Source organism: Dryobates pubescens, chromosome Z (genome assembly GCF_014839835.1).
Source record: "Dryobates pubescens isolate bDryPub1 chromosome Z, bDryPub1.pri, whole genome shotgun sequence".
Taxonomy (NCBI): domain Eukaryota; kingdom Metazoa; phylum Chordata; class Aves; order Piciformes; family Picidae; genus Dryobates; species Dryobates pubescens.
In genome coordinates, this window is record NC_071657.1 from 126,385,814 (window position 1) to 126,410,261 (window position 24,448).

The following is a 24,448-nucleotide window of genomic DNA, read 5'->3' on the forward strand; positions in this document are numbered from 1 at the left end:
CCTTGTAGAACAGAAAAGATCCTTCTAGCTCATTGCTGCAATTCTTTTACCATTTTGTAGTAATACTCACAGAACATGAATTCCTGTAGGTTTAAAAATACTATATTCAACTAAATTTGCAGGAGTTGTAGATGTACTGATCATAATTATCAGAAACATGAAAAAGTTGCTGTGAGAACCCATATTGAATTTTTGAATGTTTGAGGATTTTACTAAAATTTTTAGTTGACTTTTGTCACATTTGTGGCATTTTGGCAGTAATTACTCAAGCTTTAGTATGTTTGAGTGGTGGTAGTGAATTAGAAGGTGACATCTTCATAAATCAGAAAAGATCCTGGTCAAGAGAGATTACATCTGTGGTTTTGGGGATTAGTTGTCAAAGTGCAGGACTAAACAGACCCCATCCTCTTTTAAATGAGTTTTAAGAAACCAGATGGCTTGTTACACTTGACTATTTGTGACTGCCTGTTCTGTGGAAAATAGAGCTACTAAACTTTTCCTTTAGATGACTGAATGGCCTATTTGCAAACAATTAAAGGGCTTAAATAGTACTTTTGCAAATGTGTTTGAATATGATTTGTCTTAAGTAAGCTCATATATTATGTATTTTAAAAAGTGAAACATATGTGTGTAAGCAGGGCATTTTTCCATATTTCCCCCATGGTCACACAAGTAAAGCCACAGGGTAGGCTATAGTGTGTACCTCCCAGGGTCTCTCCGTTGGCCAGAGGAGCACCTCTTCCTCATGGCTGAAACACAGAGAGGAGGAGAGATTTCCCTCCTTTTGTCCTTAGCCATCTTCCAAAACCAGAGGTAAGAACTGAGTGAGCAGCCCTGTCTTTCTCTTGTTCCCAGGCTCATCCTTATCTTTTGCAGGATGAGCTGCTTTTTGCAGCTGATACTGACACAGGTTGGTCGTGCGCAGCAGCCGTGCCTGCTGTCCGAGAGGCACTCTCTTGCTGCTGAGCACTCCGAACTGTCTCTCGGGAACTCCCAGGCTGACAACAGACTTTTTCCAAATATTTCAACAGCTTGTCAGGATTTTGCACTCGCACCACCACACAAAAAGCTTACATAAAAACTCTCTTAGAGTGCCTCAAGCCTTAATTGAATCCTCTCATTATCTTGCTTCTTGTTTATCTCAACCCTTTTATCTCCTGCCAAAGTCTGATTGTCTTAATTAAGACAGCTGCTTTCATGCCTGATTTGGGCACCAAAGAATGTAATGGGTTAATGCACCCCTGTGTAACCCACCTGCTCCACCAACAGAAGTGAGGGAAAAGTAAACCACAGAAACTTAGGAGTTGAGATAAAGAGATAAGAGTTTACTGAGTAAATGAGATAACATAAATGCACAATTGCCTTAGCCAATAATCTAATTAATCTAATAATACAATTCAGGGTTACCTTATCTTAGTCCATTTGCAGAAGTGCAGTGAAATACAGGAGAAAAAAACCTCCACCCAGCATCTCTCCCACTCACCTTGCTGCCATCCCTGCAGAAAAGAGCCAGTACCCAAAAACCCAGAACCCATAAGCAGCAACCGGAACAGGAAGCCTCGCATGTTACAATCTGAACTTCAAGCCCCATAATACTTTGCTCCAGCCAGTGCTTTAATTTTTGAACCTGGCATGACTAACAGCAGCAGATTCAACTCAACCCATGACAATACCCATCAGTAGCTGTGATGATTTCTGCATGGATTACTAGGCCTTCATCATCATAGGAAAATCAGCTGTTGCTATAACAATGGGCAGAAATGAGCAGGTGTTTGATCTTGCTTTGTATTAAGACTGCACTCTGCATATGGTATAAAAATGTGGGAAAGGAGCAGAAGACCAGTGAAACAATTCCTGTTGTTAAAGTATGCATTTTGGATAGACTTTTCCTTGCATTTTTTGTGTAGGTAGTGGTATTTGAAAATGCACAGTATGATGTGGTCTTATCCTATGGCAGTGAATTAAAAAAGCTCAGCGATTAGGATGCCGTGTTTGTCTTCATTGCTTTGACTCATTAAAACTGTATTTGTTCATAGTTCTAGAATAATTTGTATCCCAATTTTCATAAGTCTTTGATAGACTTTTTAACTCATCCCTTTCTTAATTGCATTGAAACAAATTTAATAGAAGCCAAGATAAGTCTGTGTCTCTCCATTATTTTTCATCAGTCCTGGCTCACTGGAGAGATCCCAGATGACTGGAAGCTGGCCAACGTGGTACCCATCCACAAGAAGGGCCGGTTGGATGAGCCAGGGAATTACAGGCCTGTCAGCCTGACCTCAGTGCCAGGAAAGATTATGGAGCAGGTCATCCTGAGTGCAATCACGCAACACTTAGAGGATGGCCAAGGGATCAGGCCCAGCCAGCATGGGTTTAGGAAGGGCAGGTCCTGCCTGACCAACCTGATCTCCTTCTATGATCAGGTGACCCGCCTGGTGGATGTGGGGAGGCCTGTGGATGTAGTCTACCTGGACCTCAGCAAGGCCTTTGACACCGTTCCCCATAACAAACTCCTGGCCAAGCTGTCAGCCCATGGCTTGGATGGGAGCACACTGAGATGGGTTAGGAACTGGCTGGAGGGCCGAGCCCAGAGAGTGGTAGTGAATGGTGCCACATCCAGCTGGCAGCCAGTCACCAGTGGTGTGCCCCAGGGATCAGTACTGGGCCCCTTGCTCTTTAACATCTTTATTGATGATCTGGACGAGGGCATCGAGTCCATCATCAGTAAATTTGCTGATGACACCAAGCTGGGGGCAGGAGTTGATCTGCTGGAGGGTAGAGAGGCTCTGCAGAGGGACCTCGACAGGCTGGGCAGATGGGCAGAGTCCAACGGCATGAGATTTAACACATCCAAGTGCCGGGTTCTGCACATTGGCCACAGCAACCCCATGCAGAGCTACAGGCTGGGGTCAGAGTGGCTGGAGAGCAGTCAGGCTGAGAGGGACCTGGGGGTGCTGGTCGACGGTAGACTGAACATGAGCCTGCAGTGTGCCCAGGCAGCTAAGAGGGCCAATGGCATCCTGGCCTGCATCAGGAACAGTGTGGCCAGCAGGAGCAGGGAGGTCATTCTGCCCCTGTACACTGCACTGGTTAGGCCGCACCTCGAGTACTGTGTCCAGTTCTGGGCCCCTCAGTTTAGGAAGGATGTTGACTTGCTGGAACGAGTCCAGAGAAGAGCAACAAAGTTGGTGAGGGGTTTGGAACATAAGCCCTACGAGGAGAGGCTGAGGGAGCTGGGGTTGCTTAGCCTGGAGAAGAGGAGACTCAGGGGTGACCTTATTACTCTCTACAACTACCTGAAGGGAGGTTGTAGACAGACGGATGTTGGTCTCTTCTCCCAGGCAAGCAGTACCAGAACAAGAGGACACAGTCTCAGGCTGCGCCAGGGGAGATACAGGCTGGATGTTAGAAAAAAGTTCTATACAGAAAGAGTGATTGCCCATTGGAATGGGCTGCCTGGGGAGGTGGTGGAGTCGCCATCGCTGGAGGTTTTTAGGAGAAGACTTGACGGGGTGCTTGGTGCCGTGGGTTAGTTGCTTGGGCGGAGTTGGATTGGTTGATGGGTTGGACGCGATGATCTTGAAGGTCTCTTCCAACCTGGTTTATTCTATGTATTCTATGTATTTTCCATTTGTGAACAGTCAGCCATTTCCCAGTGAGTATGAACAGTGTAGTTAATTTAGGCTTACTGACAACACATGCTGCTTGTATTTACCTTTTACAGATCCCTTAGATGTAATCAGTGGACCACAGACTGAAAACTAGTAGTTTATACTGCAGCCACTTGTGCTGCTGTGGGCTGCCAACGAGCACAGTGAATTTGAATTGCCATTTTGCTGATTTTTAATTCCTACAAGAAAAACACCGATAATGCAGATAGGATCTAGCCTGTGGTTGATCCAATATAGGACTGTTTCCCATGGGCAGGGCTTTCAAACATACTGTGGCCTGCCAAACCAGTTCCTTCACTGCCAGGTTTGCTGGAGTGATTTACTGGTGTCTGATATTTCACCCATTTATATTATTACATGAATATTAAAAGTAAAACCACATCATCTTGTGAAATCACATTGATGCATCCTTTCACTTTCTGTTGGAAGAAAAAGACAACGTGCATTCCTAAGTATGTGAAACAATATAGCTTCTCTTTGGAAAGAGAAGAAAATGTTATCAATATTTATTAGATGGTGGAGCATGTGGATTTCCTGTCTGATGAATGAATTTCACTGCAATTCTTGTAAGACAAAAAGTGTATTTGCAACATATAGCTTTAATATAATTTTACAGCTGTTATTTTTTCTTAATTGTAGGTAAGGAGAGGCCATCGGTTTCATCACTGAAAACATCAAGAGATGCATCACCTTCAGGCTCCACAGCAGTACTGTCATCAAAGGTGAATTTTTGAGTGCTTCTCACCATGGTTTCAGATTGCTTCTTGCTGGATTTTTTTTCTCCCACAGTTGGAAGGAGATACTGTGTGCAGCTGTTAAAGGAAAGGAGCGTCTTGAATTGCTCTGCACTTGAGGAGGTTATAGGTCTCCCTTATCTGACGGGAAGGTGCTGATAATGTTCTGTATCTAACGATGACACTGACAGACATTTTTATTTTGTATGCATTGTTTCATTTTAGAGAAAGGGTGTTTCCTATCTATTTAAAATGGTCATTTTCCAAAGTCTGAAGTGTGCTGGAAAAGGAATGACAAGGACAAAAACAGGAAAGCACTTTTAGGAGAAGCAGATGAATTGGACAAGTCTGTACTTGGATGGAGTTCAGTGCTTCAGTGATTAAGATTTGGAAAGAGTGCAGTGGATGGTCTGACTGACTACAAAGATAATGTGAATAGCAGAGTTGACTTTGAAGTGGACTGCTTGAGGATGTGGCAAGAAGGATAGCACTTAGAATCATAGAGAGGTCTGGGTTGGAAGTGACCTCCAAAGGTCATCTGGTCCAACCCCTTCTGCAGTCAGCAGGGGAATCCTTCAACTAGATCAGGCTGCCTAGAGCCCTGTGGAGCCTCACTTTGATATTTCTCCAGGGGTGGGCCCCCAACTACCTCCCTGGGCAACCTGTTCCAGTGTTCCACTACCCTCATGGTAAAGAACCTGTTCCTATATCCAATCTAAATCTGCTCTTCTTTAGTTTGAAGACATTGCACCTCCTCCTATCCCTACAGGCCTTTTTAAACAGTCTCTCTCCATCCTTCTTGTAGGCCCCCTTCAGATACTGGAAGGCTGGTGTTAGGTCTCCCTGGAGCTTCTTCTTTTCCAGGCTGAAGAACCCCAGCTCCCTCAGCCTGTCCTCATAGCAGAGGTGTTCCAACCCCCAATCATTTTCGTGGCCCTCCTCTGGACCCATTCCGTCAGGTCCATGTCCTTCCTATATTGAGGGCTCCAGACCTGAACACGGTATTCCAGGTGAGGTCTTACCAGAGCAGTGGTCGAATCACCTCTCCAGATGCAGCCCAGGATGTGATTGGTTTTCTGGGCTGCAAGTGCACACTGCCTGCTCATGTCCATCTTCTCGTCCATCAGCACCCCCAGGTCTTTTTCCATAGGGCTGCTTTCTATGACCTCATCCCCCAGTCTGTAATGATAGTGAGGATTGTTCCAGCCCAGGTGCAGAATCCTGCATTTTCTCTTGTTGAACCTCATGAGGTTCACCCGGGTCCACCTCTCCAGCTTCTGGATGACATCCCATTCCTCTGGCATATCAAAGGCGCCACTCAGTTTGGTGTCATCTGCAAATCTGGTGATGGTGCACTCGATCCCACTTTTCTATATCATGGATAAAAATATTAAACAGTACATATCACAGTATGGACCCCTGAGGGATACCACTTTCCCTGGTCTCCATCTGGACTTCAAGCCATTGAGCACTACCCTCTGCATGCGACCATCCAGGCAATTCCTTATCCACTGAACATTCCACCCATCAAATCCTTCCCTGTCTGATTTGGTGAGTAGGATGTTGTGGGGAACCGTGTCAGAGGCCTTGCAGAAGTCCAGACAGATCACATCCATTGGTCTTCCCTTATCCATTGACATAGTCACTTTATCATAGCCACTAGGTTGGTTGGTTAGGAAGGGAGCCATGTTACAAGATAGTTTGGTAAGCATCGTTATTGTGTTCTAAATGATGTCCTTTGATTTTTCCATCAAATCTTGCTAATTAATTAAATGGACAGGCTAATAAACACTAATGAGCAATCAACATTCAGTGTTGTTCTGTCAGTCCTGTGGCAGCAAAACCCGTTTTACGTCACAGACTGCTTGCCTATAAATCATATTTAAGGCTAAAATGAACATTTCCACAGGAGTATTTTCTCAGAATTGCTATAAAAGAATTTAATGAGAAATAAGGGAACAATGCATTGTATTGTTTTAAGTGAATAAAGGCTTATTAAAGCTTAGAATTCACCCTAAGTAGCGTAGTGTACTAGCCTGGTTCTTGAGGTATTTTTAATAAAAGCACTGGAATGCTTAAAACCAAAAACCACCCAAAAAAGGGGAGAAAGAAAAGCACTTTTTGTTGTGAGAAGGTGAGACTGAAGAAAGTAATTAGGTGGGCAAAAAATAATCGGGCATTGGTTGTGCTATGTCATTCTAAGTACTTACCCAGTATGCATCTCTTTTAGAACTGCTGTGCTAGGCATTAGCTATTTGCCAGTGTCCTTAAGGAGGGGAGGCAAACAATGTATTTTCAGTAATGTAAATCAGGGAAGCAAGATAAAAGCTGTTACGCACAGGTTACTGATTTGGATTGTAAAATAAACTTCATAATTATTTGTGTATATTGCTTATAGACTCAGCATTCTACAGTTTAATACCAAATCCTTGCATAATGCAAGCCTTTGAAACCGAGGAGGCATTGCAAAATCTCTTGCTTTTCTATTAGTATACAGTGAGAGCTTGCAATATAAAGTATTCTTCCAATGTTCTGCTTTCTTGTTCAGTCAAGTCTGATCAATGCTGGGTTAGGTTCTTTGCCAGCAGTTTGCGTATATCTGCTGGCAGCGGATATCCACTTGATGTAAGCTACACAAATGAAACTTTCTCTTTTATGGAAATAATTTCCCCAGACAACACAAATATTTATTTGGTATATATCATCTGCAGATATGGAAGTACTTCAATGAGCTTTCACTGCTTTTCTATTGAAGTCCCCAAATCTTACAGTGCACTGTCCTGTGTCAGGGAAGCCTCTTGGGGTGATGGCTGACCAGTTAAATTATCTAAGTACTTCATTGACATAGAAATATCAACAGAAAAAGTCTTGGCAAGACGTGATGAACATCTCTGTGGCCAGGGTCTTAAAATCTGCTCAAACTTGAGCAATCTGATAGTGGAAGTTGTCCCTGCCCATAGCAGGGGGGTTGGAACTTGATGATCTTTGGTGCTATTCTGTGAAATAACTTCTGTGCTTTATTGTCTAGATTAAAGGAGATAATTGTCAATGCTCTAGGTTATAATTTAGCTTTGAAATACCTTACAAAGGTATATGCTTCTGCAGCAATATATCTTGTCACTCTAGTTACTATATTCAAATCTGAAAAGTTACTCTTATCATTAATTTTTTACATATTCATGCGTTTGAATTAATACATGTTGGTGTTATCTCATCTTAACCACCCATTTAATTGACTAGGGCATGAAACCTTTTGTGTTTCTCTTCAATAACTGTCTGGACTGCAAGCCTTGAAGGTTCTATCCAACATAATTAGAGCAAAAGGCAGATGTGTGAGACAGGGAAGGCTTCCAGCAAAGATAACAGAAAACTGACAGGTTTTTGCTGTTCAGATGTTGTGCTTAAGCTGAGAAAAAACCAAAACCAAAAAAAACCCCACTTCTGTGTTGAGGCAGAGGGGAAAGTTTGGTTGTTTTCAAGAAGATATACTAGCTTGGTAATTTCTTGCAGCCTAAATAGCTGCAGACATTTTCCTCTGAGAAATATGTTCCGTTTCCTTCTCTTCAGTGGTAGGGTCCCTGGGGAAGTACTGTTATTTTACTGCATAAAATGCACTCGAGAATTTTTTTTGGTAGATACATGTGACCTGTAGAATTAAATTGTGAGATGAAACTGAACAGGTTTTGTGCTGTGTTCCAGTAGATAGTGGAGTGATTAGTTTCTATTTACAGCCTGTGGAAATATTGGCGGTCACATGAAATTTTAGTTATCTTTATATAATGCAAAGCTGACTCGGTGACAAAGGTACTAGGCTTTTCATTAGTCTTAGTTGGAGCAACATTTGAGGAAAAGGAGATATTCATAACAGAGCCACAGTACAAGGTTTTGGCAGCTAGAGAAAGGTCTAGGTAAAGCCAAACATCTGATGAAGAAACCTCCGAAGTTGGCAACAGATAGTTTGTAGTGAGGCTAGTGAAAGAATAATTGTGTAGTTTGGAAAGGTGACTTGGAATAATTATTCTGTGAATTACCTCTTTCTATGACCCCTTTCAAGAGCCCTCTTGCATATTGAAGTTTGTCATCTCCTGACTCAACTGGGTATAATTCTATAATTTGCATTTATAGAAAAGAGGGATTCCTATGGGAGCATTGTGTGGTGCCCGTGATGTCTTTTTGAAATTATGTACTTGTGCTACAGCACAAAGAGATGTTTAGATAACTGCTTGCTTGAGGTAAGCACAAAAGGTCTGCAGATGAAACAGTGGCTTGCATTTATGCAATTTAGAATGAACTGACAAGAAGAGAGGGGGAGTGTTGCTTTTTTTCTCTGGTCTTTGCTTTGGGTTTTGTCTTGTCTGCTGTGATGGAACAGGCATTGGGTGGAAGTGGTGACAACCTTTTTGAGGCTTTTTGTATGTTTTTTATATAGCCATCTTAGTGTTGTGGATTTTAGTACTAGAGCTGTGTAGATTCTTGGGTGGATGCTTCTATATGTGCAGTTCATTAAAATGAAATAACTGCATGTTACCCATGTAGTGGTAACAAGATTTATAAAGATAGCTGCTCATAAACTGGTTTTGGTACGTGGGTATGTGTCATTATTTGTTGGTCTGTTAGTAAAAGGCATCTTGTATTCTTAGGGAGAAAACCATTTAAAAGTATTATTTATATGAGTGTTTCCATCTGAAAAGGTAGAGTAAAAGGCCATAAAACCATGACTGACTCTATTATGAATGATCAGCATTCACCATGAATAAAAAATAATGAATTGTAATGGAAGCAGCTTCCATAATTTAAACTATGCATAAAATACTTTTTGACCCTAATTAGCTTAGGTTTTATATCCTATAGAGCATTTAACAGTTGAGTTTGAATTAGTTACAACTTTTTATGCCTAAAAATCCTATTTGAATTTTTAGGTCACTCCACACTTTGACTTCTTGTTGCCTATTTGATCCACGTCACTTTAAGCTCAGCTGCTCTCAAGTGATTTTTTTCTGTTAGCTCTGTCCTGTGAGTTTAATAAAAGTGATTCTAAAAGTATGATGCTAGTTTTAACACTTAATATTTTAACATGTAACATTTCTTTTTAAGATTTACCAATTTGCCAATTTGTCTTTTTTTCTTCTCTCTTTTTCTCTGTTCTCTCCCCACCTCCTTTTTAAAGAAAATCACTTCAACTTCCTTATTGCTTATTTTAAAATGTTTTGGAGAGCTGAATAACTTTTATGTTTGTTTCTTTCTTTTGAAGATGTTTTGCAATGTGTAAATACATTTCCTGGTAAACCTTCACTATGCTGTTTCTGTACAGGTCTTGGATAAGAGCAACAGACTATCGGAAAAGGAACTCGCAGAAGCTGCAAGCAAATGGGCAGCTGAAAAGGCAGAGAAGGCTGATGAAGGCAGCTTACCTCAAATAACAGAGTATGATGTAAGACAGGATTATTAATCGATTTAAAGTGTCACAACAATAGGCTCTTGGTTTTTCCCCTCTCCTCTCCTGAAAGGGACATTTTGTAACACCCCTGAATTTGCCTGGCTGCGCTAGTAAATGTTTGTTGAAGGGGAGTGAGAGGAGACTAAAGCCTTATGATTTGATTGTTTATTCATGTAGTTTAAAAAAAATACACAAATCCAGAGCAGGCTTTGTAAATATAATTTGAATTCGTGTTGAGCTGCAACTGACAAAATGAGGCTTCAGCTCTCCCAAGAATTCTCCATGGACCTCTTGCTCTCACGTAAAGTCTGTATGCCTACTGAACTCATGAATACTGGATGTTAGGAAGAGCTGTTCTTCACAGAAAGAGTGATTGGCCATTGGAATGGGCTGCCCAGGGAGGTGGTGGAAGTGTTTGAAAAGAGACTGGATGAGGCTCTTAGTGCCATGGTTTAGTTGATTAGATGGTGCTGGGTGATAGGTTGGACTTAATGATCTCAAAGGTCTTTTCCAACCTGGTTAATTCTCTATTCTGTAAAATTAGCAAGGGACTTCGGAATGGAAATGCAAGTGCACGTGTGAAACAAAAGACTAAAAGACTCTAAAAGACTCTTACTACTTCCGGTAGGAAGTAATTAGAGCCCTGCTTAGCCATTTGGTTCCCCAGAAGTCCATGGGACCAGATGGGATCCATCCTAGGGTGCTAAGAGAGGTGGCAGAGGAGCTCGCCAAGCCGTCCTCCATTTTTCAACAGTCCTGGTTCACTGGAGAGGTCCCAGATAACTGGAAGCTGGCCAATGTGATGCCCATTCACAAGAAGGGCCAGAAGGAGGAACCAGGGAATTACAAACCTGTCAGTCTGACCTCAGTGCCAGGCAAGATTATGGAACAGGTCATCTTGAGTGCAATCACACAGCACTTACAGGATGGCCAAGGGATCAGGCCCAGTCAGCATGGATTTAGGAAGGGCAGGTCCTGCCTGACCAACCTGATCTTCTTCAGTGATCAGGTGATCTGCCTGGTGGATGTGGGGAAGGCTGTGGATGTAGTCTACCTGGACTTCAGCAAGGCCTTTGACACTGTCCCTCACAGCAAACTCCTGGCCAAGCTGTCAGCCCGTGGCTTGGACAGGACCACTGTGTGCTGGGTCAGGAACTGGCTGGAGGGTTGAGCCCAGAGAGTGATGGTGAATGGTGCCACATCCAGCTGGCAGCCAGTGACTAGTGGTGTGCCCCAAGGATCAGTGCTGGGCTCCATGCTCTTTAATATCTTTATCAATGATCTGGACAAGGGCATTGAGTCCCTCATCAGTAAATTTGCAGATGACACCAAGCTGGGGGCAAGAGTTGATCTGTTGGAGGGTAGGAGAGCTCTGCAGAGGGACCTTGACTGGCTGGACAGATGGGCAGAGTCCAATGGCATGAGATGTCACACAGCCAAGTGCCATGTTCTATATGTTTGCCACAACAACCCCATGCAGTGCTACAGGCTGGGGTCAGAGTGGAGCTACTGGTTGATAGTAGGCTGATCATGAGCCAGCAGTGTGCCCAGGTGGCCAAGAAGGCCAATGGCATCCTGGCCTGTGTCAGGAACAGTGTGGCCAGCAGGAGCAGGGAGGTCATTGTGCCCCTGTACTCAGCACTGGTTAGGCCACACCTTGAGTCCTGTAGTGTTGGGTGATAGGTTGGACTCGCTGATTTCAGAGGTCTCTTCCAACCTGGTCTGGTCTATTCTATTCTAAACTCTGATTTATTGCATTCACATCTGTGCCAATTCAGCCTGCTATATCATGTATTTTTTTACAGAAAGTAGTCCTCTTTTGTATTAAAAATTAAGCTTTTGCTTTGATACTGCAGTGGGTCAATAATTCCCCCTTCCCCTCCCCCCCCAACTTTTATTTCATTAATAATCAACATTAATTAATTGCCAGTTTATGCCCATCTGTTCTTGCTGCTCATTGTCTTCTGCTCCTTGCTGTATGGAAAAGTGCTGAATAGGATGGAGGCTTTTTTTATTCTTCTCAGTGGCAGATGTATTTGTCACTTGGAAAACCCCCAATGTCATGTAATGTGTTTGTTGTAAAATAGGCTGTTTTAACTCTGGGATCATTAATTTTCAGCTTTCACTTGGCTTCAGCTCCAGAGGTACTCTTACAAAACCAAAAGAGTACCTACTTTACAAAGTCACGTCTTAAACTTTTTAGTTAAAAGCTTTGTGTTTCAGTTAGAGGGAAGATAAAAGCATCTTGGAAAGTGTGAGATTTCATCCTTATATTTCATGCTTGTGGACCCTAAGGGCGAGATTAGAGAAATAAACACACTAGATCCATATTTATATGAACTTTTCATCTTGTCCATTGATAAAGTGGTGTACTGCATCAAGAGCATCTTGGTGCTGGACAGAAGCATCCAGTTAGATAAATAAACTGTTAATTTCCCTCCAGGAGAAAGAAAAGTAAAATGAAAAAGAAAAGAAAAGAGAAAAAAGAGGGAGGTAGGGGTTGGAGTAAGGCAAAAGAAACAGCAAGCAGATCTAAGCATGAATGCCATGTGGAGGAGAAAACTTATGTATGGGCATTGCTGAGAGGTTCAGGAGAGTAACAGTGAAGAGAAATGTCACTCCAGCTCATGGGGGGGAGCAAAGTGGTTCATATGGAGAAGGGTTGTTCAAAGCTTCTTCCATGCCTCAAAGAAACCATAGTGGCAGAAAGATTTGAAATAAAGATTCAAAATGAAGCAATTGCGTGTGATTATAGCAGAGTCCAAGATGACTGAAAAAAGTGTGCTTTGGGAATGCTAATCAAATGAGGCGTCTCATTTTGAGTCCTGGAAGAAAAAACACCTCTCGGCTTGATGAGTAGACTATGCAAGATAAACTTTTTGCAGTGCTTAGTAGGTGAAGTTTGCGTTGCATTGAACTTCTCAGTAGCCTTTGCTCTCTCTTTCGTTGTTTACTGCAGTAACAAGATTTGGGATGCTGTCTTAGTGGTTTATATTGCTGCGAAGTTGGTGGAGTCGCCATCACTGAAGGTGTTTAGGAAGAGGCTGGATGGGGTGCTTGGTGCCATGGTTTAGTTGATTAGATAGTTGGTTGATAGGTTGGACTTGATGATCTCAAAGGTCTCTTCCAACCTGGTTAATTCTAAGTTCTGAGCAGATGCTCCTAGGACCACTTAAGCTTATTTTTTGGTCTAATTATTTTCATTTTTATATTGGTGAAGTCTTAAGATTCTTCACTTTCTCTTTTGTTTTCTGACTAGTAGAAAATATTTTCTGCATCTTCTTCACTTCTCAAGTCTTATTTCAAAAACAAATAAGATTTGCTGTACAAATCCACAATATTGGATTGAAATGCCCTGCAGTAATTTCTTCGCTTCTTGCATCTTCTATATAGAGTCCTTAGAGTGAGAGTCTATTTCCTTTGGGTTAGGGAGACTGTCTTAATTTCTGTTTCGGAGGGAAGCATATCTAATTTTGGTACCTTGGTAAGAGATTTTTCTAAGTGCATGTTTGCTTTTGGTATGCAATAGATATCTCTGTTCCTTTAATATTAAACTGTGGTCTTCAATGCTGCTGGAGTTGTTGCTGACACAAGAACAGCGTTTAGACTTCTGTTGATGCCTGTTTACCTTTGATTTTGTTGCTTTTATCCTTTCTCAGAAAACTGATCCCACTTTCATTGTGGATTTTTCTTGCTAGCTGGTGTTGCAAATACCACGTATGCAAGTTCCTTCTCATCAGAGGGGTGGGTAAAGGTTATCTGACATCATTGTCTTTACACAGTTAAGACTGATGGGGTTTTTTTTGATGTCTTGTTTTCTACATGTTTAAAATGTGTATTTCTTTATCTGTTAGACTGTGGCAACAATAATTCAGTAACGGTTGTGATATGCAGACTTACAACTGACTGAACAACTATATTTGGGGTTTCATTTTGCTCTCAGAACTGAAATTTGTGTTTTATTTTTTAAGGCTGGATCTTCAGCTCCGTTATACATTGAACAAGTGGAGGAAACAGAAACGAATATAACGGACAATACAGAGTTATATGAGGATAGCCAGCTTCTTGGTCGCTCAAAAGCAATTGCAACTAAGACAAAGGAGATTGAGCAGGTAAGTCCTCTTGGCAGTGTGTCGCTGAGTCACTGATGATACACCTGTGTAATGGTCTGATTCACTGGAAATATGTTGATTTAGTTTTTCCTCCTTGGAGCATATTATGAGTGTAACCTCACTTCTTGGTGTTGTATGAGCAGAGTCCATTAAGTAGGCGTTTAAAAGTTTGGTCTGGGTACTTGAAATGGGTGTAGCAGAGAATTGTGCACTAGAGTGTCAAGGCCAACAAATACTCATAGGTTGCTGATGTAACAGTTTCATGCACTTCCTTATGTTTTGTCATTTAATAACATCCAATGTACATTATTGTGTTGGGGTTGTTTAGTTTCTGTTCTTAAGTAGTTAAGGATCACCTTATGCTTTTAGCACATAATGTGCTGAGGTGGCTTTTTTTCGAAGTGATGACAAATATGTCCCTGGTGTTAAATTCACAATTGGAGCAACTCAGTGTTGGTGTTACACAAAAGGCTATCTCTTTGTTTTTCTTTTATGAGCATGAGTAGCAGGGATTCTTGAAACATCTTATCTTGTCTAGACATCAAGTCTGCAACACTCTGTTAATTAGTCCATTATTATGTGTCCAGTTTCTTAAATGTTGCATGTGGAAGTTGAAGTGACGTGAGTTACCTCTGAAAATCTCTTATTTTCGAAGACCAGTTTAACAAAGGAGCCAAGTACCTGCCTTCGTTTTGGCCAAAAAATCAAGCCTCTAAGTTTCTGAATGAGATTTGACACTCAGACCTCGATTTGTGTATTACCACAGAGCTCTGGCATGTAATTAATACATTCTTGAATGCCTTTTTTCTTTTGACTGGGAATTATTGGCTGACTGGATCCTTTCAGTTCAATAGTTCTTTTAAATGTTCAACAGAAAGATATTTTTGAATGTTCAAACATTTGGATTAATGGCTTGTTTACATGAATTTCGAAATTAGTATTACTTGTTAGGAGCCCTAGATACAGTATGCAGAAAGAAGGAAAAATGTGTGTGTGACTGGGTTAACAACCTCTCCAGATTCTATTTCCAGATCTGCTGTTAACTGCTTTTCTCTTGGTAGGTATATTACTTAAATATTTGGCCTGGAAGTTACAGTCAAGTAAGAAAAGCAGTTAAGGTTTAGCAGTTGTAGTGTGTGTGGTTTCCAAAGAACTGTTTCTTGTTCTCTTGCGCTGCCAGATCTCTTGTTCTGGTAAAATCTTACATAGCAATAACTGAGTTGTCTTTGTGTGCATTTAACACTTTTTAAAGGGTCTCTGTTCTCTGGAGGTGCTGCTCTAACAGAACACTAACAGGTCACAAAGTGAAACTTTACATTGTGAGGAATTAAAGTTTTGTTTTTAGTAACAGACCATTCCAAAAAAAAAGCACAGGCATTTCTGTCATGACAAAGTACTTACAATTTCTGTAATGTATGGAAGTATACTGTATGCCATTCTTCCACAGCCCTTCCTGTATCCATTGCTAGATTATGGGGAGATTAACAGTGCTTCAGCAGTGCAAAGGCAAAAGAGGATAGGAATACAAAGTCACTTCTGCATCTTGGCTAGGAATGAGCTAAGGAGAAACTGTGCTAAATCTATCAGAAAAGTTTCCTAAGTTCTGAGTATGCTAAACTTTGAAGTTTGAGCAGATGTAGTAAAAGAAATCAGCTAATAAACTGGGCTAATGGGAATCCAGGAAGGAGTGAAGGCGGCTGTCAAAGCTGGCCTTGGATGTACCTTTGCTTTTGAATTCAGCTGAGCCAAGGAAACAGATTACTGTTTCCTTAGATGAGGGTGTCAGTCTGCTTGTGCTGTTGCTCATTTCAGGCTAAACTGTCCAGATTAGAAAATATCCCCTAATTAAAATATGAGTTAAGAGGTAGTAAGTTAAGTGAAGCTGAAGGAACTGGAACAGTAGCTGGGAAACATGTTTTAAAGGATTATTTCTGATGATGGATGAGGTCAGACATGCTTTGTTTCTGGTAAGAGTAGACCAGACAAGATGGGAAAACTTAGATTTTGGTTCCCTCCTACCTCAAACCATGTGTACTTAATACACAGTAGCAAGGCCTTAATGATGGACTCATCATCATCATCAGTCTGACTTGGCTGGTAGCATAGTAAGTATTGTGCCTCCTCTGAGCTTATGTTTACTTCATTAAAATGTGAGATGTAATTACGTGGGCTAATTTATTTTTTCCTAACCAATAAAACATGTTGTAGGCTTCTCAGAAAAATGGATGACAATTCTTGTACTTAATGATATCATCTGCCTATGATGTTGTGTCATCCTTTTGTGGTTTATTAGTTACCTTATGTACAAGGCAAGTAGCTTAGTACTTTTTACACATTCGTAGATACATTTTTGTGCCTATTAATTCTGACTTGCTTATTTTTGTACTGTTGTTTAATATGTATTCTAGACCCCCTTAATTTTTATCATTGCAAATCAATTAAGTTGTATTGCTTATTTGCATCTTTGTAGTTCACACTCGCCTTGAGTCTCTCTTGTGCTGAGATCTTTCCATTTTCTAATTCTGACTATTAGAAATTTGTGTTTTCATGCTTATGAAAGTGCAGGGTAGAGAACATGAAAGCTTTTGATCAATATGTCCATAGAATCAATAAATCTCCTTACAAATACATTGATTTGAAGGCAGGATCCTTGTAAAAGAATGCTAACACTTTAGCGACTTCCCTTGTGTTTTTCTTTGTGCTTTACAAGTTGCAGTCCTTCACTTCCATTTCTTTAGCTGTGTTCTCTTCCCTTTCTGTGGACATTAATGGGTTATTTGGTATGCACTGCAGTGTTGGTAATTACAAACTGCTGCATATGCAAAATCAGTGCAACTCACTCGTTTTACTTCAGCACCTGAAGGTATAGTTTAATAAGGAAGTGTATTACCACATTTCAGCTTTTTGCCAGCAGCTTTTTTCATTGGAAAGCTGATAAAAAGTGAGTGTTATTAATATGCAGTGCTCAGAGGGTAACACTTTAAAGAGAACTTCACACCAGAAATGTGTGCATGTATCCAGTAACAATAGGGTATATCTTGAATGCATTAGACAGAATTCACCTTTAGCTTTCTGTCACTAGCGATCTATGGAAGATTTTGTGTTTGCCTTGTGTGTTTCAGGGTAAACAGTTTCTGGCCTGTGCTGAGCATATTATTTTGAAGTGGGTGAATGCTGAGGGCTCAGCCCACTGACAAATGTGGTCATGGACACAGTGTTTGACGTAGTGCTGCTTTCCTTTTGTGTTCTAGCAGTACTGAAGATTGTAAGATGTCAAAGAGTACTGTTGGCTTGAGGACAGTCTTAAAGGAGATTGTATATAGATATTATAATTTGATGGCAAATCACTGGAAAGCTTAGTTGAGATATGGCTAAGTAGTTAGGTATTTGGTAAAATTGTTGGACTTGGTTGAAACCATAGAAAATATGGAAGAAGGTTGTACCTGTTTCATTCTGTGCTCAGCTCTTTGAATCTGAAAGAAAAGATTAACTTCTTGGTAAGCTAAAATGAAAACCTAAGAAATTTCCTACTTGATTGCATTTTTCAACCAACCACTAGCAGTGCTTTTTTGATTTAAAATTTCTTTTTCTGTCACGAGAAACCAGAAGAACTTAACAGGATGAAAGATGACTTGGAAGCTGTAACAGTGAGTAGTCTAGGAAAGAAGGAGGAATGTTTTTAGGTGATTATGAGTGTAACCAGTATAGGAAAAGGAGTTAGGAAGAGAAGAAACTCTCTAAAAATGTGTGGGCCTAGATACATAATTAGGAACTAAGTAAGAGAAATTGCATACTGAAATAACTATTAGAATTTAAGGTGCTTGGAGGGATAAGCAGAACTGACAGTGGTGAAGCTCCTGAGAAAGCTGATGGACAAAGCTAGAAATGATTAGCAGCTTGAGCTTTGATAAAGGTTGTGGTTTCTGTGGGTGTAAGGTTTATTATTATGGGTGTATTTTTGTTGGTGGTGTTGATGAGGTTTTGTTGTTATAGACCTTAATAACTTAATTTAGAGGGCAGAGAGAGCCTCCTCTCCAACTATGTCTCCATCTTGTTCTTGCTTTAACAGAAGGGCATTGGTGCACTTGAGAGGTGGGTTTTAGCAGTGTTTATTTTTGGACTGGTTTAAGGGTGGAAGATGAAGTTCTGTCTTGGTTGTTTCAGTGCACTGAGGCTTAATGTTTTAACTTTTTAGTATTTTTCTGAACCTTCTGTGTCTCGAACAAGGCATCTTTTGAATGTGGAAGGAATATTTCAGCATTGCTTTTGGGGAAGACTGCATTTTCCTGGATTGAAACAAAATGAGACTAGGATCAGTGAAAAATAATTAGAACCATAAATTTCAATTGCCTCAGAAATAGCCCCAGCCCAAAGATCTGCTGCCTTGCATCTGTTCCACCCCCCCATAAAACTGATTTCGTGTCAGTTCTGTCAGCATTCCTGATATCATCCTGTCATTGGTCTTCTGAAAGACATGCAGATGAAACAGGAGTCCAAGTGGTGCTTAAAAACAGGTTGTATGTAGGGCAAATGGAGAATAGAATCATGAAGGAAAGGCTTCAGAACCCCATGTGTGATGGTGGGAAGGTGGTAGCTGAGTGAACACTGTTAAGAGACACATGAAATGTGGTGGTAGGATGGTAGGTGACAGGAGGGATTTGATGTTTGGCATGGAAGCTGATTTCCATTTCTCCTTCACTGACAAGAGCTTTCAGCCCTCAGGAGGTTGGAGTAGACAGCAACAGAAGACTATCACACAGGCAACCTGGTGGTAGGGAAAATCTGCTGAAGTGTGAATCTGCAGTTCTGTGGGTTTTCATGTGTCTTTTACAGTAGGACTGATCTTAATATAACAGAAACTTGGGGGTCTAGGTGGTAGTTTTGCTGGTGCATGTAATTGAATCCTCCAATCCATTTGTAATCTGATTTATATACAACATTGGTGTATAAATATAGGACCATCTGCGACCAAAGATACTTGTGTGGCACGTTGCGTTTGACACCTGTTTCTTAAGTTTCTCAGTGCCTGGCCTGATGTCTTATTTCTTCTGACGGCTGTGTCACTGAGCAGGTTAAACTCAATATGTTCAAAGATGGGTAGGCTACACTTCTTTTAATAGCTTGTTCTTTTCTGTGAACATTAGTGATTTCACAGCCATTAAGTGAGTGGCATTTGGAAAGCAAGCAAATTGTTTAAAATGAAAAGGATACAATTTACAGAGGACTGTTATGGTTTGGTTGGCTTTTTAAATTTATTTGAATGGATGTAGTGTTTAGAATAGAATTTTAGCCAGATATGGCGACAACGGAGGTTCTTGGAATCAATACATCTGACCAATATGATCAGGTATTGATCCTTTATTGTTCCAGTATTGCAGGCCTATGGCTCAGGCCTATGGTGAAAGCATGGCACAGTAAAGCGTGGAAGGAGAGGAGACAGGACAGGCAGGAAAAGAAGTGCGTAGCAAGGAAACTGCTACAATTTATATAACCTTGGTATGCCTTGTTGGCATGGACTCATTGGTCCCCTATGAGTGACCACACATCACACTATTGTAGATTATTGGTCCAACTATGGATGACACGCGAGGTTTGTTGATGCAGGTGCATGTCCTGTTGTCCCGAGATAACTCACTATGTTTCTAGCTACCAGCGTCTTGTTTTAGTTACAGTGCTGCAAGCACAGCACTGTTTTGGCATACTGGTAGCTGGCTCTGCACTTCTGCTGAGCATGGCCTACCACCATGTCAGGCTCTTAGGCCTGCATTGCCAGATTGCTCACACCACTCGTAACTGGTGTTCCCACATAGAATAAACCAGGTTGGAAGAGACCTTCAAGATCATTGCGTCCAACCTGTCATCCAGCACCACCTAATCAACTAAACCATGCAACTAAGCACCCCATCCAGTCTCCTAAACCCCATCTCCTCCTAAACACCTCCAATGATGGTGACTCCACCACCTTCCTGGGCAGCACATTCCAAGGGCCAATCACTCTCTCTGTGTAGAATTTCTTCCTAACATCCAGTCTGATCCTCCCCTGGCACAGCTTGAGATTGTGTCCTCTTGTTCTGGTGCTGGTTGCCTGGGAGAAGAGACCAGCCCCCGCCTGTCTACAGCCTCCTTTCAGGTAGTTGTAAAGAGCAATGAGGTCTCCCCTGAGCCTCCTCTTCTCCAGGCTAAGCAACCCCAGCTCCCTCAGCCTCTCTTCATAGGGCTTGTGCTCCAAACCCCTCACCAACTTTGTTGCCCTTCTCTGGACACATTCCAGTTTATATAGGCTTGTATCTTAAAAGCTTGATATAGAAGATATTAATTTGCTCTGACCTTTAAAATATAATCTTAAGAGTTAGCTTATTCTTAGAAAGATGATCCCCAAAAAACATGAGAGTTGGGAACTCTCCTAAATGAAATGGAAAAAAGCTATTTTGTTGCATAAGATGCTTATGCATGTGCTGCTTCTCTAAGTTAGGAAAACATTAGGTTTTTATCTTGAAGTGTAAATGGCTAATGCATATCACCATTTATCACCAACCTGGAAGGATCTTTTTCCTGTTTTGTTTAACTCTTATTTGCACTAATGTTGTGACTTTCAGACCTCAGTGATTATCTGGGCATACGCTGGTGTGGCTGTCACAGTGCTACGCTTCACAAAACGCAGCAGAAAAACAAGGGCCGAGATTCCCCACAGGACAAAGGTTACAGTGTGCCTATTTTACCAAAGTACTTGGACTTAGAAAGGCTGGCAGTTCAACCTGACCTATAATTACAGAAGTTGAATACTGACAAAATCAAGTGGGTTGTGCTGTTCATGATTCTTTAGCTTCTCACATAGAACAGAAGGATTGTTTATACATTAATTTTTTGAACTGTTGAACTTTGATTATTGCTCTAAATGACACTAATAACCTTTAATAGATGGGCTTGATATTATTTCTCCATGGTTTAATTGGCTTGCTAGCAATCTTTCCCCCCTCTCCTGCCCCCCAGATAGCTTAAATGCTTGGTTTCATTGCAACATGAAATGTTGTACTTATGTGGGTTCTGTGTGTGCTTACTTGATTTTAATTACTCCCCACAAGCAGTTCACCACCTTAGCTTAGTAAGTAATTTATATATTAACATTTCTGGTCACATGCTACCTAAGTGAAAAAAAATCTCCACACAAGCATTTTTAAACACAAAATCAGAAATAGATTAGAATATGCTGACACAAGCTTTTCAGTGGTAATCTTCAACTGGAAATATGCCCATTTTATTAAATGGGTTTTTTTTTAAGTTGGCTTCTTGGAGAAACTAGCTTATGCAATCACAGAGTATCTGTGTATCTTTTGCCTCTGTTGTCAGGTTTCAACTGAATTCAGCTTAAGCATAAACCAAGGCGAGTATTTGTTAACAGCCTTTGTAAAAATAGACAGGAGTAGAAACTGAGTTCCAGTGGAAAAAGATCACAATATGATTGCATCTCATTAGGCATCAGAAAGTCCCCTTATGCAAATGCCAAAGTTGTTTAAAAAAAAAATCCAACCAGCCAAAACAAATAAGACATGAAGAAGCAATTCCAACTTGTACCAGGCAGACCTCACCTTTACATTACAAGGAGTTTTGTAGCAATCATAGTTTAAGAAAATACATCCCTGTCTTATATTGTCCCCAGGTACCTGCCATGTAGTCTTGATGAGGTCTGGCTATGATTCACATCAGAAGAAAAGAATAAGAGTTTGCAGATATTTCCTGAACTATTTCTCTCATTCACATTGTGGTTCCTTAAATGTGCCAACTGCCATAAGTGATCACTCACACTCTGTTGTGTGTTGAGCCACTGCCACCTCTGATATTCAGTGTCTTGAAAGCACTGCCTTTAAACACTCAAAGTTATTCAATCATAGAATACATAGAATAAACCAGGTTGGAAGAGACCTTCAAGATCATCACGTCCAACCCATCAACCAATCCAACACCACCTAAACAGCTAATCAGGCAGAAACCTACAGAAAGCTATAGTCTTTGGTGGTATTTGCATTGTAGCTATTTATTTTTGTCATTGACAAGGTAAAACTTAAACCCCTTCTGTTTAATTTCTGTCTAAAGGTGCTTTCAGCAGAACTCTTCTTCCTTCAGGGCACTTCAGTATCTTCTAATTTAAACAGCCTTGGTTCTATGTATTTTGGAGAATTTACTCGTTTGGGAGCAGAGTGCCTCACTAGGCACACTCATAACAGCTTCTCCCAGCTAGTCTGTTGGAGCTGAACTTTGATCTATTTGTGAACCAAGCTGGTAACCAGACCCTCCAGCCCCCAAAGTTCTTCAGTAGATCTCGAGAGGAAAGAGAATTCACAGGAAGTGGTATTTTTGGTGGTGAGATAGCTCAGCTTTGTACACTAAATGGCCCCTTCTAATTCAAACTCTAACATCATAAAATTCATTGAAGTATTTGCACTTCAGGAAAATGAAGATCAAAAGATTACTGAATGTTTTATGCATTTTATTGCCTGTCACCTAATGTGATGAACTGGAAGTGTGCAATTACAGAGAAACGCTCCCTCACCAAGGCACAACTCCCTGTGAAGTAAAGCCCTTTTGAATGCTTTTGTTACCTGCAACAAAGACTGTGCTACTGATTAAGATAAAGATGTCTCTTTGTCTAATTTGGGAGATCCTTTGTCTACTTTGGGGGACCTGTGACCAAGAGGCAGTCTCCTCGAAACCTGTAATTAAATGGCTTCTACTGGTGGGGCAGTCTTGCTCACAGCTTTCTCAGCAAGGGAACGGACACTGTGCCTTTATCAGCTCTTGGCAATGACTGGTACACCCTTCCACCTCCAACAAAACTTCAGGGCTTTTGTCACAGTTGAAAGGAGTGAACCCAATGTGGGAAGACATGTGAATGTCAAGTTAGGAATCTACCTGTGAAAGCTCCTTCTCTGTGAGGAGTGGTGGATCATGCCAAAGGGAAAATAGCAGTAGAGAACTGAACGCAGGAGAGCATCCAGACGGCAGGGGCAAAAGGATTCAAAGGTTTCTGAGGAAAAGGTGGAGTGGAACTATGTCTAGCTGAGGAATGAGGTGACCTCTGAATTGGAGGGTGGAGGAAATCTTGGAAGAGATAAAAGGATTTGAGTTGACAGAAGAGGTTGGTAGAGTTGGGAATTGGGAGTATGGGAAGCTGTGAACGAGGGTGGGACTGGACTTGCAGTTGAAAAAAAAATAAAGATTTGTGCCAAGATTGGGAACTGCAGCCAAGAGGGTGGGGAGAAGAATGAGATGGGGAGTAAGAGGAACATGGGTGGAGATGGGAATTAATTCCACAGCTTTAAAGCCCACGGGCAAGTGCAGTAGAGTTTCTCCCTGGCTGGAGGGTGGGGACACTACATCATGCAAGAAAACTTGTTGCTATTTCTGGTGCCAGAAACAAGTGAGGAGCAGTCAGGTGCTTCCAGCTTGATGTCTTCCCCTCTGGATGCCCTCGGGGCATCTTCAGGAATCTACAGTTATGAGGCAGGAAACACAGCGTTCCTGCATTGAGTACCCAAAATCACCGAGGAATGTGATAAGCTGCTGAATCGTGCTGTAGTCCATTTGGTCTGGTTTACTGTAGTTCTCATCAACTACAAATAAAAAACCCAATATGAATAATTTCATTAGGTAAAAAAGAGTTTTAAATCAAATTATTAATCTGATTACCTAAGTGCAGGTCTAGCTGTAACTCAAAAATGCCTTGATAAATTTTAAAGTGTCTTTGTCAGGTTTATTATTAGGCATAACTACAGCTCTGTAAAATTTCCCTTTTTTTTTTTTGGTGATGCTGCTGAAGGATGTTTTCTTGCAAGTATGGTTTTGCTAAAATCAGAGGCAAAGATAAACTCACAAGATTCTGTTTCTGGTTTCATCAAAGTCAGTTAATGCCTTCCCCTCCCCCTTTCCCCCTTTGATTTTCTAGTAACAGGATACCTAAATGTTTAACTCTGAGCTCTGGAAAGCTCTCTGATTTGCCCTTGGCTTGGTTCAGACTGTTGATTTCTTGAGCCCCCATGTATTGGTGCTTTTAATAACAGACTGAAATGATTCCTAATAGGTACAACCAAATTATTGGTCCTGTTATTCTTAAAATGTCCTTTTGGATTGTGATTTACCTCTGTACTCCCAATGTGACAATTATCATCTGTACACTAGTAAACATACAGTAAAACGGTTGCAGTACTGAGTCATTAACATATCTAGTACAGATATGATTAATCTAAAATTGAGAATGTATCCATGATTTGATAAGACAGACTTAAAAAAAAAAGAGAGTTAAATACAGTATGCCTTCTTGGTTAGCAAATTTGCTGCATCATTAGTCAATCAATATTTGGAGAATGGGGGGAGGTTGTCAGAAAAGTCTTGAGTTTAAAGTAATTATATGGTCTCTCATGACCCAGATGACTTACTGAAGAAATTCCATTTTAAGAGCATTCTATTTTAAGCAGGATGGGCTTTTTGCTAACAAGAAAA

At 41.0% G+C, this 24,448-nt stretch overlaps 1 protein-coding gene across 2 annotated transcripts in view; it reads left to right on the forward strand.

The window, feature by feature from the left end:
* Nucleotides 1-24,448, forward strand: part of PPHLN1 (periphilin 1) — a 66,621-nt gene that overhangs the window by 26,262 nt on the left and 15,911 nt on the right. For both annotated transcript variants that reach the window (XM_054178596.1, XM_054178597.1), the window contains exons 7-9: nt 4,311-4,393; nt 9,717-9,836; nt 13,814-13,954. In XM_054178596.1, coding sequence (XP_054034571.1) covers nt 4,311-4,393; nt 9,717-9,836; nt 13,814-13,954 — 344 coding nt within the window. The remainder of the gene's footprint in view (nt 1-4,310; nt 4,394-9,716; nt 9,837-13,813; nt 13,955-24,448) is intronic.